Source organism: Rhincodon typus, chromosome 37 (genome assembly GCF_021869965.1).
Source record: "Rhincodon typus isolate 14 chromosome 37, sRhiTyp1.1, whole genome shotgun sequence".
Taxonomy (NCBI): Eukaryota; Metazoa; Chordata; class Chondrichthyes; order Orectolobiformes; family Rhincodontidae; genus Rhincodon; species Rhincodon typus.
Genome location: NC_063368.1, coordinates 17095168 through 17112805, shown reverse-complemented (window position 1 = coordinate 17112805; position 17638 = coordinate 17095168). Strand labels below are relative to the sequence as shown.

Sequence of the window (17638 nt, the reverse complement as noted above, 5' to 3'; positions counted from 1 at the left end):
TGGAACAAGACCCCCACACCGGGAGACCTCCATGTTGGAGCAAGACCCCCACACTGAGAGACCTCCATGTTGGAACAACACCGCCACACCACAAGACCTCCTGCCCTGCGTTGTTTTGGGATCTTGCCGTGCGCAAAGCTGCGTTTTGGTTGTGACAGCAGAAACTGCACTTTAAGAGCAGTATGTTGTCTGTTACCAGGCAGTCGAGGTGATATCATATACAAATCTGTCCTTTAAGGACTCAGCAGGTAATGATCATCAGGTTAGTTTAACATGGCACGTCATCTCTTACTCTCAGAGGTGTAACAGACCCTTTAAGAGGTGGAGGGTAACTTACACCCTGCACCATTTACATTCCCTAGTTCAACCATTATGTAGTTGAATGGTGGTGCAGGTTCAGTAGGCTGAATGGCCTACTCATGATCCTATCCCCTATGCTCTCAGGACTGAGCAGAGTGATTGTATTCATCACACTGAAATTGAGAGGTCAAGTATGTTCGGCCTGGACCCATTGAAGTTTAGAAGGATGAGAGGTGACCTTATTGAAACTTACAAGGATATTGGGAGACTTGATAGGATAGATGTGGAGAGGTTGTTTCCCCTTGTGGGAGAGTCCAGGACCAGGGGTACAATCTCAGAAATAACAGGTCCACCCATTTACGACAGAGGTGAGGAGGAAATTTCTCTCTCAGAGGGGACTGAATCTGTGGTATTCTTTAGCATTAGAGGGCTGTTGAGGCAGGGTTAACTAAGCATATTCAAAGCTGAGATCGACAGATTTTTAATCAGTAAGAGAATCAGGACACACAAGAATTGTTACAGAGCAGAAGGAGGCCATTCAGCCCATTGTGTTTGCACTGGCTCTATCCCTTAGTGTCAATCTCCTGCCTTTTCCCATTTCCCTGCTCACCATTTCTATCCAAATCGTCATTCAAATCCCTCTTGAATTCCCAATTCATGCGAGGTCTGAAGTTGGAAACAGCAGCGAGTGGAGTTGAGGATGATCAGATCAGCCAATATTTTGTCGAATGGCGAAGCAGATTCGGTGGGCCAAATGGCCGACATCTGCTCTTACATCTCTTATGCTTTTAGGATTAAAACACAGCCACACAGCTTCTCCAACACAGTGGAGTGAGACTGAAAGCTTGCAATAACATTGGTAACTGTTTGAAAAGTGTGTATCACCGAGTGATGTGAGACAGCTGCTTGTGTGTTCCGGGGTTATGTAGTTGTCTCTCTGTGTACCACTTGGAGTTTCGTAAGCCTTGTGTTACTGCAGATGCCAGCCAAACAGGGTTTTACATTTTGTGTAATATCGCTGCAATGTGTAACCACTGAACAGGTGCTGGAGAATCACTGTCTGCTGGGATAGCTCACAGTATCCTCGTTGAGAGAAATATTATTGCAATCAGTCTCTGGCAGATCACTGAAGCTGGGATGTAGTCACCGAGCTTAAGTATGACATTGAATCTAGTCACAAATTTTCAGTCTTTCGGGATATATTGAATTGAAGAAGAATCTTCTGAAGAAATGTCTGACCGGACTTGAAGAGTTAACTCTGTTTCTTGTCTTCAAAGATGCTGCCAGACCTGCTGAGTATCTTTAGCAATGTCCGCCCTTGTTTCAGATTTCCAGCATCTGTAGGATTTTGCTCCTATTTGAGCAGTTGTAAATGTCTTTGACTCCATTTGCAATTCGCCAATATTTAATCTTATTTCGCAAACACTAACACACTTTGGTTATAATAGAGGTGTGGGTGGCATGGTGGCTCAGTGGTTCAGTGGTTAACACTGCTGTCTCACAGCACCAGGGACCCAGGTTTGATTCCACCCTCGGGTGACTGTCTGTGTGGAGTTTGCCCCATATTCGTTTGAGTTTCCTAGTTTCCTCCCACAGTCCAAAGATGTGCAGGCTAGTTGGATTGACTATACTAAATTGTATATGGTATCCAGGGATGTGCAGGCGAGGTGGATGAACCATAGGAAATGCAGGGTTACAGGGATAGGGTAGGTCTAGGTGGGCTGCTCTTTGGAGGGTTAGTGTATACTTGATGGGCTGAATGGCCTACACAGTAAGGATTCTATCACTCTTATGGCCTGGGGTACAGCATTGGTTGGGTCTGTAGAATACAGTGTGGGATATGATAGTAGCTGGAACCTGTTGTAAATTATGGAGTTGGCACCAATCCCAAAGTAGGATCTGAAACTGGAATGGGGCAAGAAATGGTGTGGTGTTGAAGATCTCTGTGTGTGTACAGTGTGAATACTATGGTTCATAATGTGTTATATTGAGGCTGACCAGAGCTCAAGGACTGGTATAGAATGTGGTCAGTGTTGTATAAGGGTGTAAGGACTGAAAGGGTTAATACCTGTAGAGTACTTTAAGCATCACCCAATATCATGATGTCACAGGGAACTTGGTGGGAGAAAAGCGAAAGATTCGAAAGGAGAAAAGACCAAACATCCACGTCCTCTGGTGTAACTTGTTGCTAACATTCAGTGAATTCCATGTTGGACCAGCGAGGTGTTTTCCTCAACCATACCAGACCCAGAAGGTCCTGAACGAGGATGGTGGCAGCAAACCTATCCCATAGTGGGCAATAGTGCCAACAGCCTCATACGACATGGCGGTCTGTGCCCATCCAGCAGGACACCCCTGGTCCCACCACTGAGATGTGAGATGAATGGTGGAAGACACTGTCTACTGTAAGGAGTGAGGCCTGTGTGAGGTGTGTCGGTAGAAATTCTTCAACTGCCTGCATGCTAGTTCTGACCTTCACAGCCTAGTTTGTGTCTCTCTCTGACTGGCACTGTCCCTTTGCAACTCAAGGCGCAATAATTATTTAAAAAGTAAGCTTTTCCTTCCAGAACCGGAGAGGGGGAGCAGGGTCACAGTTTAAGGATATAGGGTGGGCCATTTAGGACTGAGATGAGGAGAAATGCCTTCGCCCAGAGAGTGGGGAGCCTATGGAATTCTCTGTCATAGAAAATAGTTGAGGCCACAACATTAAACATTTTCCGGAAGGAGTTGGATAGAATTCTTAGGGCTAAAGTGATCGAAAGAATATGGGGAGAAAGTGGGAATTAGGGACAGATTTGGATAATCAGTAGAACAGGATTGAAGGGCTGAATGGCCTACTGCTCCTATTTTCTACATTCCTATTTACATTGACCTTTTCTGTAAATATTTTAAAAGCAACTTAAAAAGACCAGCAGTTGAATGGTAGAGTAGGCTCAAAGGGCCAAATACGAACTCCTGTTCCAATTCTCCGTGTTTCTACATGTCAAGACAATTTGTTAGCACAATGCATTGGGCAGGCAATGGCCTAGCGGTGTTATCGCTGGATTGTTAATCCAGAGACCCAGATAATGTTCTGGGCACATGGGATTCGAATCCTGCTAAAGCAGATAGCAGAATTTGAATCCAATTTAAAAAAAATATCTGGAATTAAGAATCTAATGTTTGCCCATGAAACTGCTGTCAATTGTCAGGAAAAACCCATCTGGTTCACTAATGCCCTTTAGGGAAGGAAACTGCCACCTTTATCTGATCTGACCTACATGTGACTCCAGACCTACAGCAATGTGGTTGATTCTGGACAGTTAGGAATGGGCAATACTTGTTGCCTAGCCAGCATCGCCCTCATCCTGTGAATGAATAAAGGGGAGAAACAAACTCTTGGTAGCAAGTGAGACTCTCGGACTTGATGTTAATCTCACCTAATGCTGAAACACCAAAGGGACCTTTCGTCAGTGCGATCTCTGACCTCTTCCCACAGGTTGCCCAATTACAGAACCTTTATTAACACCACTCTATTATCTACACATCAAGTTCAGGCGAGAGACTGAGTGAGCTTTACAGGAAGTTGAAGTGTTTTAAATTAGCCATTGACATGTAAGCAGGAAAGATTTTGGTGAATGTTTCAATTTGCACCTTAGAACAGAACTTACTTGTCGTTCCCACTTGTACTTCTTTGCATGTGCTGTTCTTGTATTGAGTTTTAATTGAAATGTTATAATTCATCCCTTCCATAAGATCATCGAATATCACTTCGCCACTTATCTTATTGTCTGTTTTCGTGACATTGTCTAAATTCAGTTCAATCGATTTGAAATCTTGTGTCAGATTTGTCCAGGTAACTTTCAGGGCCGTAGTGTTCTCAGGAAGAATGGAGACAGCTGCTTATTGAAGGGAAATGGAAATAAATAAATAAATACATACATTCTGTTAAAAATGACTTGAGTACTCATGTGATTTCATTCACAATAAAACTGCTTGGGCCCTGGAAAGGCCTTGTACGCACAAACAGTGAAGGTGCTCAAAATGGAAAGAGATGCTTCTTTGGGTAGGCAGCCAGGTGTAAGAGGAGACAAAATGGCCGACCAGAAATGATGAGCTGATTCTATGTCCCTCATTCAATATGTTTTAAGTTTTAAGGTAAAGGAAGTCCTTTGGGTATATTTTATGTTTGTCTGATTCTCTCCTCCCAGTGTTGTACACCATTGCAGTTTATTCAAGATAGTAAAGACATCAAAGGGTATGGAGAGAAATTTGGCATTGAGGTAAAGGATAAGATTGAACACTGAAGCAGGCTCAAACTAGCCAAAGGGCCTATTCCTGTTCCTCGTTTCTATGCTTAGGGAGGCATAGGTAGTTGGTTAGCTCAGTTGGCTGTACAGCTGGTTTGCAATGCAGAACAATAGTAACATTGTTGGTTCAATTCTTGCACTAGCTGAGGCTACTGTGATGGATTATCCTTCTCAATCTTTCCCCTTATCTCAGGTGTTGTGACCCTCAGGTTAAATAACCACCAGTTGTCTCTGTCTAATGGGAAATGTTCATCCTGGAGTTCAGTTACTAGTGGTGTACCTCAAGAATCTGTTTTGGGGCCACTGCTGTTTGTCATTTTTATAAATGACCTGGATGAGGGCGTAGAAGGATGGGTTAGTAAATTTGCGGATGACACCAAAGTCGGTGGAGTTGTGGATAGTGCAGAAGGATGTTGCAGGTTACAGAGGGACATAGATAAGCTGCAGAGCTGGGCTGAGAGGTGGCAAATGGAGTTTAATGCGGAAAAGTGTGAGGTGATTCACTTTGGAAGGAGTAACAGGAATACAGAGTACTGGGCTAATGGTAAGATTCTTGGTAGTGTGGATGAGCAGAAAGATCTCGGTGTCCATGTGCATAGATCACTGAAAGTTGCCACCCAGGTTGATAGCGTTGTTAAGAAGGCGTACAGTGTGTTAGGTTTTATTGGTAGAGGGATTGAGTTTCGGAGCCATGAGGTCATGTTGCAGCTGTACAAAACTCTGGTGCGGCCGCACTTGGAGTATTGCGTACAGTTCTGGTCAGCGCATTATAGGAAGGATGTGGAAGCATTGGAAAGGGTGCAGAGGAGATTTACCAGGATGTTGCCTGGTATGGAGGGAAGGTCTTATGAGGAAAGGCTGAGGGTCTTGAGGCTGTTTTCGTTAGAGAGAAGAAGGTTAAGAGGTGACTTGATAGAGACATACAAGATGATCAGAGGATTAGATAGGGTGGACAGTGGGAGCCTTTTTCCTCGGATGGTGAAGGCTAGCACGAGGGGACATAGCTTTAAATTGAGGGGTGATAGATATAGGACAGATGCCAGAGGTAGGTTCTTTACTCAGAAAGTAGTAAGGGCGTGGAATGCCCTGCCTGCAAAAATAGTCGACTCGCCCACTTTAAGGGCATTTAAATGGTCATTGGATAAACATATGGATGATAACGGAATAGTTTAGTTTAGATGGGCTTCAGATTGGTTTCACAGGTCGGCGCAACATCGAGGGCCGAAGGGCCTGTACTGCGCTGTAATGTTCTATGTTCTAACAAGAGTGGGACAACAATGACTTTACCTTTTCAGGGAAGCATTTTCAATTTTTTCCCAAACTATCTTTTCCGATCCCTTTAAGAATTTCCTATAGGTGTCGCTGCCACCTGACTTTCAGTAGCTGCAAACATCTCAGCAAACAATCTTTCATTCTTAGCTGTACATTGGCCTCCTCCTGCAGCCTTCCAACTCTGTTTCAAAGTCAAGGAGACAAGGGAATGGACTTAAAGCTGTTTAATAAGTGTGAGGGATTGGCTGGGGAACAGGCAGAGAGGATCTTGTGTCTCACTGGATCACCATTCCCATGTGTCCCTGACAATTTAGGGAAACCACTGCAGGGCCAGTGGCATGAAATTTGTGAAGGGATCTCCTCACAAGGCCAGCGAGATTTCTCACTGTATTTTATAAAATCCACTTTATTAACCAACCCCTAAAGCGTCCCCCATGTCAAATTCCAGCTCTGTCTTCCAACATGCACTTCCTGGAACATCTCACCACTAACACATACCGGCTGGGAATTCACCAACATCCATTGAGCCCGCGCCGTCTTTAAATGCCCTTTGTGCCCCCGGAGAAGCATTGTCCATCTGGAGCCGCTCTGCTCGGTTTCTTGTATTTGCCCTGGACAGGGGGATAGCGGTTCCCTGCTTTGTGGGCAGGGACTTGGAGGTCCCGCTGGTCAGGGTGGTGTGAACGTGGTGGTCCAAACCAGCTTGGAGGCCAAGACACCAGACCATGCCAACCAGGCCTGAGGGTTAGAGCAGTCTCAGCCGTCTGCTCTAATGCCAGATGCTGTAGGAAGAAGGTCAATGACCTTTGCCACTGTGCCAGGGTAGGTGCCACCACCTTCTCTCTGATCGCTCACACACACTCTTTCTCTGCCACTGCACCCACCTCCCACCAAGGCTCACCCCCACAATTGGCTGCAACATCTTCCCTCACTCACTCTCACCCACCCCAACCCCCCTAACACACTCACCCTGCCCTGCCCTCTGCATTGCCCCCTCACTCACTCTCACCCATCCCAAGCCCCCTAACACACTCACCCTGCCCTGCCCTCCGCATTGCCCCCTCACTCACTCTCACCCATCCCAAGCCCCCTAACACACTCACCCTGCCCTGCCCTCTGCATTGCCCCCTCACTCACCCGAGGGTCACCTCCCCACCTGAGCCGACAGTAACCGCTGTGCCACCCACTGTCACCTTCTGCAATACCTGCCTCTCTCTTATTCCAGGGGGCAAACAGCCCACGATGCGAGCAGAAAGAGTCAGTGGGCTCTCCAACATGGACAGCACCCTGATTCTGTGCCAAGTGGCTGACTGACTGTGTCCAAGCCTCTGGACTGGTATCGGAGACTGTCCTCAGACTCACTGTGCTGGGGACACTCCGCCTCGAGTATATCCCCCTCAACTTCACTGCGGCCTACTGGCACCTCGGACAAACTTCCTGGCTTTGTGTCTGTGCCAAAGGGTAAGGCATGACAGCAGCAATGTGAGCCTGGGTATCTCTGGCTGAGAGAGAAAAGTGAGCCTTCCTCAGAACTGATGGTAGCGAGGAAAACGTTGGTTTGTATGCAGAAGATTGGGTGGGTGGAGACAGCACTCACTCAATGAGAGAGTAGAATAGTTCAGTGAACAAAGGAGTGGATAACGATCAGGCTAGGAGACTGAATAGCTATTAATGGGGGCTGTTAGTGGCTAACAATAGGTTATGTGTAAAAGCAGACTATGTGATAACAAGGTCTGGTTTGTAGGGTTGGGATAAGGGCATAGGAAAAGCTCCAGTGCTAAAGTTGTTGAACTCAATATTGAGTTCATAAGCCTGTAGACTTCCCAAGAGGAAAATGAGGTGTTGTTCTTCCAGAGATAACAAGGTGTAGAGCTGGATGAACACAGCAGGCCAAGCAGCTGTGTTCTGAAAATTTCTGAAGAAGGGTCTAGGCCCAAAACGTCAGCCTTCCTGCTCCTCTGATGCTTCATGGCCTGCTGTGTTCATCCAGCTCTACACCTTGTTATCTCAGATTCTCCAGCATCTGCAGTTCCTACTATCTCTGTTGTTCTTCCAGCTTGTGCTGAGCTTTGCTGGAATAATGCAGCAAGCTCGAGACAGAGAATGTTGGCCGGGGAACCTAGCTACCATCTGTTCTGAGGAAGAGTCACTGGACCCAAAAAGTTCACTCTGATTTCTCTCCACAGATATTGCCAGAGCTTTTCCGAAATTTCTATTTTTGTTTCTGATTTCCAGCAGTTATTTCGGTTTTTATTAATGAGCTGAGTTGGGCTGTTAGCAAACTGTTTAAAAAAATAATAATTCCCCCTTAATTGGTCACTTGCAGCTGCTTGTCTTAAGCATTAAAGATGGAGTGAGGTGTTCCTGTTGTTGAGATTGTCCTTGCTGCCTGACACAAATATTGCCATCGTCCATATTATTCAAACCCTGAAAGATTCTGCTCATGGTCCCAAAGGGTGATAAAGTGCTCTGTCGTTACAGAGAGATGGCCGGGGTCGGGGAGGGATGCTGTGGATCTGGTGAGGAGGTTCAGAGGGTCACCCCACAGTAACTCCAGCTGGTACAGAAAGTGAACTTGTTGCGTGTTGTTACCACACTTCATTGCAAACCAGCTCCGGAACTAACCGACCAGTCCCTACAGTAGCAGCTGTTCAAAAAAAAAATCTCGATTTCCCATCCTGTTATCAAATTCCTCTAGGGCCTCAATCATTGTAGCGTCCTGTAACCCTGCACCTCCTCCCTTTAGATCCCCAGCGTCCTTCCATCTCTGACAATTCGAAGCATTTCCAGTGTTTATCGCTCCACAGTCAGAGGCTGTACCTAGGCCTTGAATTCCGGAATTCCCTCTTTAAGCCTCTCCACCTCCCTGTCCCCATCTCTAAAGATGCTCCTTGAGCCTTGCTCTTCCCTACGTTTATGTCCATCTGCCCTAAAACTTCCTGTGTGGCTTAGCGCCACACTTTGCTTATTGATGCATCTGTGAAGCACTTTTGGGATGTAAAGGCAAGTTGTTGTTGTAACACTCTAGTTACAGGGCCCCCTTGGTGCTGGGAAAGCTTCACCTATTTCGTCTGTCAATTTTTACTGTTACGATCTTGAGAATTTTGACTGAGGCTTCCTCAAAGCATAATCTGCTCTAATGTGAATAATAGTTGGCGAAGGTTAATAATTCATCCACTGCTTTGTGTTGTAACAGAAAAACTGATGACACAAACAAAAATCCCTGTATGGGGACAGGATCAGAGCCAATTGTATTTTTTCTCCAAAACACTGTGGCCACAGAATGATTAGAATAACAGATTACATGTGGGTGTAAGTACAGAAAGATTTATCAGATAAACTTCACAAGCTGCTTTTGTCTCCTCTCTTGCATTGGTCCGCATTGTTCTGTCTCTGTTACCTTGGCAAAAATAGAATGGGGTCAGGAAATACTTAAGAGCTAAAATTTCACCTACGCTGAATAAAACAGAGCGATAAAACTGAAGATCAATTTAGGCATTTTCTTGATGAAGTTATATGAGCGTCAAAGCGGCCATAGAATCGTAGAGCTGTAAAGCACGGAAACAGACCCTTCAGTCCAACTCATCCATGCTGACCAGATATCCTAAATTAATCTAATCCCATTTGCCAGCATTTGGTCCATATCCCTCCAAACCCTTCCTATTCATATACCCATCCAGATACCTTTTAAATGTTGTAATTGTACCAGCGTCCACCACCTCTTCTGGCAGTTCATTCCATACACACACTACCCTCTGCATGAAAAATTTTCTCCTCAGGTCCTTTTTAAATCTTTCCCTTCTCACCTCAAACCTATGCCCTCTAGTTTTGGACTCCCCCACCCTGGGGAAAAGGCCTTGACTATTCACCCTATCCATTTGTAGATCTAGAAACTATTGCAAACACTTTCTGGTGCAGAGATTTACTTTGCCAAAGCCTGCTATGAGTACAGGTTAGCTCAGTTGGCTGGATGACTGGTTTGTGATGCAGGGAACTGTTAACAGTACAGGTTCACTTTCCACACTGGCAGAGGTTACCATGATGGTCCTAATTTCTCAACATTGCCCCATGCCTGGTGCATGGTGACCCGAAGGTTAAACCAATGGTCCCCTGGGATTGTGGCTGCTTCTACTACAACTTGGAGTCACCAGCAAACAGAGGGATCTTGGGATAATAATTCACAGAACCCTGAATTTGGCACAGCATGTGGATAGGATAGTTAAGAAGGCATATGGGACACTTGCTTTCATCGCTTGTGGTATAGAGTCTAAGAGCAAGGAGGTAACATTGGAGTCGTAACAGAGTGTGAGTCAGGCCACAAATGGAGTATTGTGTGCAGTTCTGGTCACCTCACTACATGAAGGATGTGATAGCACTGGAGGGGGTACAGAGGAGGTTCACAAGGATGTTGCCTCGGATGGAGGCATTGAACCATAAGGAGAGACTAGGTAGGCTTGGATTGTTTACTTTAGAGCAGAGAAGACTGAGGGGGATAGATGGAGGTGTGTAAGATTATGAGGGGTATGGACAGGTGAATAGAGAGCAGCTGTTCCCCTTGGTTGAGGGATCAATCATGAGGGGCCATAGTTTTAAGGTAAAGGGCAGGAGATTCAGGAAAAATCTTTTTCACTCAGCGGGTGGTGGGAATCTGGAATGCACTGCCTGGGAAGGTAGAGCAGGCTAGAAACGTTACAACCTTTAAAAATTATTTGGATGAGCACTTCAAATATCACAGCATTCAAGGATATGGGACAAGTGCCGAAATTGGGACTCGATCGCTTTTAGTGGTAGTTACGTCGGTGCAGACTCGATGGGCTGAAGGGCCTTTTCTACTCTGATTAATCTATGAATAAATTTGGAGGCATCACTTTCTGTTAATACGCCGCATACTCAGGAATTCACTTTAGGTTTCCAATTTGAAAAGCCACTGTTAACAGTGGGCGCAGTCCTTGCAGGTTTGATAAAATCATGCCGATTGTGTATGTTCCCATTCCAGCAGCACCGCATCGCTGACGCAGCACTTCCTTTCACAATGGGCTTTATGGATAATAGTGGGCTTGGCATGAGTGGGAGCATCAATGCTGCCTTGAACTGGGACAAACCGGGCACCTTGGCACTCCCCATGCTTCTCTACAGACTTAGGTTTCTCTTTTGTAGGTCTATATGGCCATTTTGTTCTGTGCAAAGTCAGACATTGGCATGATGCCACCTTAATTGATATCTTAATCAGCTCAACTCTGCTGCTCACTGAACAACCATATTACTTCAATGGACTCCATTTACACTTCTCGTTGCCACGGAAAGACTGCCAACATCATCGAAGACCCTTTCAACCTCTTCGGTCAGGCAGAAGATACAGATGCTTGAAAGCACACACCAGCAGGTTCAAGAACAGCTTCTTCCCCACTGTTATTAGACTGCTGAATGGACCTCTCTAACTTCAAATCTAATGTTGACCTTGGAGACAGCAAGAACTGCAGATGCTGGAGTCAGAATCAATACAGCGCAGAGCTGGAGGAAGACAGCAGGCCAGGCAGCATTAGAGGAGCAGGAAAGTCAACCTTTTGGGTTTAGGGTGTAAACCCAAAACATTGACTTTCCTGCTCCTCTGATGCTGCCTGACCTGCTGTGTCCCTCCAGCTCCACACTGTAGCGTTGACCTTGCTTTTGTGCACCACCTGTGCAGCATTACCTTGTGTGCCTCGCTCTGTCTAAGCACCCTATGATCTGTCTGTCCTTGTTAGCTATGATCTGCCTGTACTGCTCGCAAAACAAAACTTTTCACTGTGCTTTGGTACATGTGACAACAATGACTCAAATCAAGTCAAATTAAAAAATCAAAAATGAGACACAAACTCTGGGACAAAGATTCTGAAGAAGAGTCAAATTGGACTTGAACCATTAATTGGTTCCCTCTTCACAGATACTGCCAGCTGTGTTTCTCCAGTGTTCTCTGTGGTTATTTCAAATTATTCCAATTTCCCTATTAGCTGTAAATGATCTCACAGAGGAACGTTGAAACATTGAGTTTGCTCTGCAAGTTGTCAGCAATCTCACTGGGTCAGCACTCCCCTCCCCTCTCTTATAAAGCATGCTGTAACAATTTGGGCTTTTAACAGATACCATCTGGGAGTAGGGATCTTGTTTCAGTTCATGAATTACTACGTTGTTTAAAAAAAGCAGCAAACGCTAAGAACCAGAACCAAAGCTCATAGTCTAAGGGCTACAGGTTAGGCCATTTAGGACTGAGATGGGGAGAAATGTCTTCACCCAGAGAGTGGTGAACCTGCGGAATTCTCTGCCACAGAAAGCGGTTGAGGCCAAAACATTGAATGGTTTCAAGAAGGAGTTAGATATAGGAGCAAATTACTGCAGATGCTGGAATCTATATCAAAAACAAAAAGTTCTGAGATCACAGCAGGTCAGGCAGCATCCATGGAGAGAGGGTAAGTTAAAGTTTCGAGTCTAGATGAAATCTGCATTAGATATAGTTCTTAGAGCTAAAGGGATCAAAGGGTATGGGGAAGAACAGGGGACTGAGTTGGATGATCAGCCATGATCATTTTGAAAGGTGGAGCAGGCTGGAATAGCCTACTCCTGCTCCTAGTATTTTCTACGTTTCTAAGCATTCATCTACCATTTAAATTGCTAACAAGAATGGTTCCCGAGCGAAGGTACCGGATGAGTCATCCTTCATAAACTCTTTTACATGTCACATTAGCTGTTAAGATAATAGTCGTCAAACCTACAGGAGTCATTCAGCAAATGGTCATACTATTGAGAAAACATCTCAGCCCAGCAATGTAGAAGTTTCATTTTTCATTTCTCATCAGTGTGGGAAGTGGCTGTTGCTGGGAAATTAAAAGAAAAAGGAAGATGCGTGTGAAGTCAGTGAACCTCGTGAAGTAGATGAGGATATGGCAGATATTCCAGGGACAGCCGTGTTGTAAATCAATTGGTACTACAGCAGCACATGGGATGTTAAAGAGATATTCTTGTTCACTTGTGTTTGATGTCAAGATCAACCTCATCTCATTCGGATTCCTCGTCAAGTCACTTTCCAAAGAGGGGAACACGCCTGACAGTATGTTCAAGGCCGCAGGGATCCAGTGGATCTATATGATCCCTTAGATCATGCCAGGCATGGGTTAGTAAAGGCCCACTCCAGATCACTGCAGATGCAAGGACCATTAACTGTATGGTGAATGGTAATGAGCACAACTATTAAAACCTACATTTACATAGCACCTTTGACATAACTGCTTCATGGGGGCATTATATAACAAAACATGACACCCAACTCAAAGGTGATTCTAAGTCAGGTTAAAAGCCTGCTGAATAGGAGCAGTGTCTTAAAGAAGGTAAGTGGGGTCAAGAAGTAGATGGGAGGGGTTTCTAGAGCTGGGAGCCAAAGCAATTAAAGGCTCCAATTAAAGTGGATTTCAAAGATTGAAATTGAGGATGAGCAAAATGCCAGAAAAAGGAGAGCGCCAACGTCTCGCAGGGTTGTAGGGCTGGAGGAGAAACAGCGAGGGGTGAGGCTATGGGGGAATTGGAAAATGAAGGGGGGAGTTTTATGATCTGGACAGGAGGCCAGCGAGCAAGGGGTTGACATTAGAACTTCTAGTGCTGCACTGTGAACCCTAGTCCCTGACTAAATCAACGCCACTTTCCTGTTGAGCTGAAGTTAGAATGTTAGTTTCACGAGAGCAGAATTAACCTCAAAAGGTGAACCAACAGAATATTCACCAACACAGTTCGCCTGCACATTTATTGTACTTTATAATCTCGGTAGAATTATGGAACTTACCAGAACAATTCAGGCTGTATACGACCTCCTGTTGATTGAGAAAGAAACTGCATTAGTGTTGGGTTTGTATACACTACGCCTGTCAAAAGCTCAATTCCTCAGCTAACCTACCTTTATTTTCCATTTCCTGATTATCGGAAATGATGACTTTTCCAAAGAAATGGTGGTGTCAGTATTGTGACACATCTGTGCTCAGAAACCCTTCTTTGTAAATTCTCATCTTTTAGTTTAACATCCGATCCATATTCAACGTGCCCACCTTTCATCACTGAATTCATATTGCTCAGCTCAGATTGATTCAGAATTTCTCCATGTAACTTCCAACTCCAGGTCTTCCCCTCTCACTCCCTCCCTCGAACTTCATCCCCCAGTTTTCACGTTCCCTCCACACCATGCCCCCCACCAATTCCTTCCCTTACCCTGTCCTTTACCCCATCCTCTCATTCTCTGTCTCCCATTCCCTCTTTCACTCATACATCTGCAAATGCAGCATATATTTTTAGAATTAGAATTAGCTTTGTTGGTTACAGCACCATCTTAGGCACAAAGGTCCCTAAGTTCAGCTTCTTCAGTTCAGTCCTTAGAAAAATAGAGAAGTAAAAAGTTCAGCAATGCAGGAATAAATTATAAAATGGAGGAAAAACAATATTCAGTACCACGGTCTTCCAGCCCAGTCCATGCTGGCACTTAGCCTCCAGTCTGCATTGGTTCTTAATTCTAGACCGCGCCTGGCTTCCCCTCAGGGTTCACAAAGCCAGGAGATCGCTCTGGAATCACCTCGAGACCGGATGTCCATGCTGAGGCCAGTTATTGGGTCAGTTAGCTTGACAACTAGTTTGCAATACAGATTGATACCAACAGCATCAGTTCAATTCCTGCACTGGTTGAGATTGACTCTCCTTTTCAAATTTCTCTCTTTGCCTGAGGTGTGGTGATCTTCAGGTTAAAACGCCATCGTCGTCTGCTGCAGAGAGCCCTTGGAGTGAGGGCGGAATGTTTGTCTTTTTAACTTTGTTTCTTGTTTTTCTGACCTATGGTTATACTGTGTATAGCTGTAAAGTAACTACTTTTCTTCATTTCGCTAGGGTTGTACCTAAGATTGCACTGTAAGTGGTGACTTATAAACTTTTTTCTGTACTCATTTGAGTACATGTGACAATAAAGCTAATTCATTCATTCATTTATCTCTCTCTAATGAGTGAGTGGCTCCTATGATCTGGTAAGACTATGGTGATATTCCCTAGTGTAATGATTAGAACTAGGTGGATCATGTTGACTATGAGATCCTTGATTGGGATTATTAACTCGAGCCAATCAGGCAACCCTGGCTGACTAATGTAAACGGGGGATTTAGAATCACCTCAGTTCAGGGACTGACTCTGAGCTGGCTGGGAGTGTACTGTGCACAAGTAGGTGAAAGGTGACTTAGTGGCAGGATACCGGCCTCTGAGCAGTTAGTTCACCTATACTTTTTATTTATTTATGGGATATGGGCTTCTTTGGGTGAGCCAGCATTTATTGCTCCACCCCAATTGCCCCTCGAGAAAGTGGTTGCGAACTGTCTTTTTGAGTCACGGCAGTTCACATGCTTTAGGGACACCCACAATTCTGTTACGGGGGGAGTTCTAGAATTTTGACCAAGTAACATTGAAGGAATGGCGATTTAGTTCCACATAATATATCATGGTCTCTATACGTACATTTCCCAACATTTCATGTCATGGGCTATATTAACACGACATACACCATAGAGTATAAAATGTATGTCACAACAGCTATCATATAATTAATGGTCATTTTCTTTTCCCTAAGGTGGGGGCTTTCAAGACTAGGGGACATATTTTTAAGGTGAGAAGGGAGAAATTTTAAAAAGACATAAGGGACACATATTTTACATAGAGGGTGATTCGTGTATGAAATGAACTTCCTGAGGAAGTGGTGCACATGGGTACAATTACAACGTTTAAAAGACATTTGGATAAGTACATGAAAAGGGAAGATTTGGAGGGATATGGGCCAGGAGCAGGCAGGTTAGACTAGTTTAGTTTGGGATTATGTTCAGCATGGACTGGTTGGACAGAAAGGTCAGTATCTGTGATGTATGACTCTATATTATCTGCAGTTATGTATCACAAAGTAACACAATTATGATGAACAGTGTGTGATTTACATATTAATATCATTTTATCTTTACAGTTTGGATTTCAAACTAGTGACATGTTGATTACTTTGTTATTAGGTCTAAACATTAACTAAGCCAGACTTTCTGGAGCCATGATATTAAACCACTATATACTTCCGGGTATGTTTTTATGCGAGTTAATGATCCGAGCGACAAAACATTAAGTCCTTAGTTTAGCAGAAGCTAGGATGAGCAATTTGTTTTTAAAGGTAGCTCAAAAGCTTTTGAGTTCAGTTCAAAGAAGACCTGACTGAGGTCAGATGCAAATAAAACCTCTCCTGGAAAAGAAGATTGTCCAGGGTACTTAAAGAATTACCTCTATGGAACAGTAAAGTTTGTGAAACTTCCAGACCAGCAGTGTTTGGTTAGAAACCTGCATTCTTTAGTCAAAGCTGAGAAAGTCTAAGCTTTCAGCTGTGTGGGTGATGAAGGGAAAAGGGGCACACAGCTCACAGGACTGGAATTGGCAAGAAGCAGTTAACTTATAGAAGCAAACTTATAAATTTGATCGAGAAGGGATTTCTCTGGATCTGATTAAGTGTAAAATGATGGTGTTGGGGAATAGATGGGATTTTGTTTTGCTGGATATTTTGAAGTTTTTCAGTCTGTGCTTTATTTAGAGACCTTGGTTTATTTCATTTTAATTCTTTTATGTAATAAGCTTCTGTTTTATTGTTAAAACTAAATCTGCAGCCTTGTAGGCTCACAGTTCAGTGAAATACTGCCACATCAAAAAAACTTATATGATCTATCAACCCAGATTTCATTCTCGTCAGCTAAGATTGGAACATAATGCCTATACCACGAAGTCATGTGTCCCATGAAATATTATGTTATATATTAAACAAATGTGGGCCCATAACAAGCAGAGTTATGAGAACTTATAATGAGGAATAATAAAGAGCCTCAGTGAGACCACATCTGGAGTGCTGTGTGCAGCTTTGGTCTCCTTACCAAAAGCAAGGTATACTTGTCATAGAGACAGTGCCACCATGACTGGAATGGAGGGATTGTCCAATGAAGGTTAAATAGACAAGAGACTGTGTCTCTGGTCTTAAGAAGAATGGGAGGTGACCTTGTTCAAATATAGAAAGTACTTACAGTGCTCGACAGGATAGAGACAAGAACAATCATTCTCCTGGCTGGGCATTGATGGTAGTAGAGGGTATTAAAGTGGTAGGTATTGTTGGTGGTGGTGGGTATTGGTGGTGATGGTGGGTACTGATGGTGGAGTGTTGGCGGGTATTGTTTGCAGTGTTGATGGGTATTGGTGGTATTGGTGGTATTGATGGTGGGTATTGGTGGTGTGGATGGTGATGTTGGGTACTAGTGTTGGTGGGTAATGGTGGTGGTGATGGTGTGTTGGTGCTGTTGGTGACGGTTGTGGTGATGGTGATGGTGGTGTTGGTGGTGATGGCGGTGATGGTGTTGGTGGTGGTGTTGGTGGTGATGGTGGTGGTGTTGGTTGTGATGGTGATGTTGGTGGTGATGGTGGTGATGGTGGTGATGATGGTGGTGATGATGTTGGTGATGGTGGTGTTGGTGATGGTGGTGGTGATGGTGGTGGTGATGGCGGTGTTGGTGGTGGTGGTGATGGTGGTGGTGATGGTGGTGGTGATGGTGTTGATGGTGGTGTTGGTTGTGATGGTGGTGTTGTTGATGGTGGTGATGGTGGTGGTGGTGGTGTTGGTGGTGATGTTGGTGGTGATGGTGGTCGTGGTGGCGGTGTTGGTGTTGTTGGTGTTGGTGGTGATGGTGTTGTTGGTGATGGTGGTGACGGTTGTG

At 44.6% G+C, this 17638-nt stretch overlaps 1 protein-coding gene across 7 annotated transcripts in view; it reads right to left on the bottom strand.

Moving 5' to 3' along the window:
* LOC109924826 (receptor-type tyrosine-protein phosphatase H-like) overlaps nt 1–17638 on the bottom strand; it is an 86520-nt gene that overhangs the window by 37729 nt on the left and 31153 nt on the right. For 2 of the 7 annotated variants that reach the window (XM_048617685.1, XM_048617692.1), the window contains exons 1-3: nt 13783–14028; nt 13672–13699; nt 3951–4181 (exon numbers count right to left, since the gene is read on the bottom strand). In XM_048617685.1, the coding sequence (XP_048473642.1) occupies nt 3951–4181; nt 13672–13699; nt 13783–13857 (334 nt within the window). In that variant the 5' untranslated portion in view covers nt 13858–14028. Of the gene's footprint in view, nt 1–3950; nt 4182–13671; nt 13700–13782; nt 14029–17638 lie in introns of those variants that run through there. The other 5 variants (XM_048617690.1, XM_048617691.1, XM_048617686.1 and 2 more) reach the window with 4 other exon arrangements.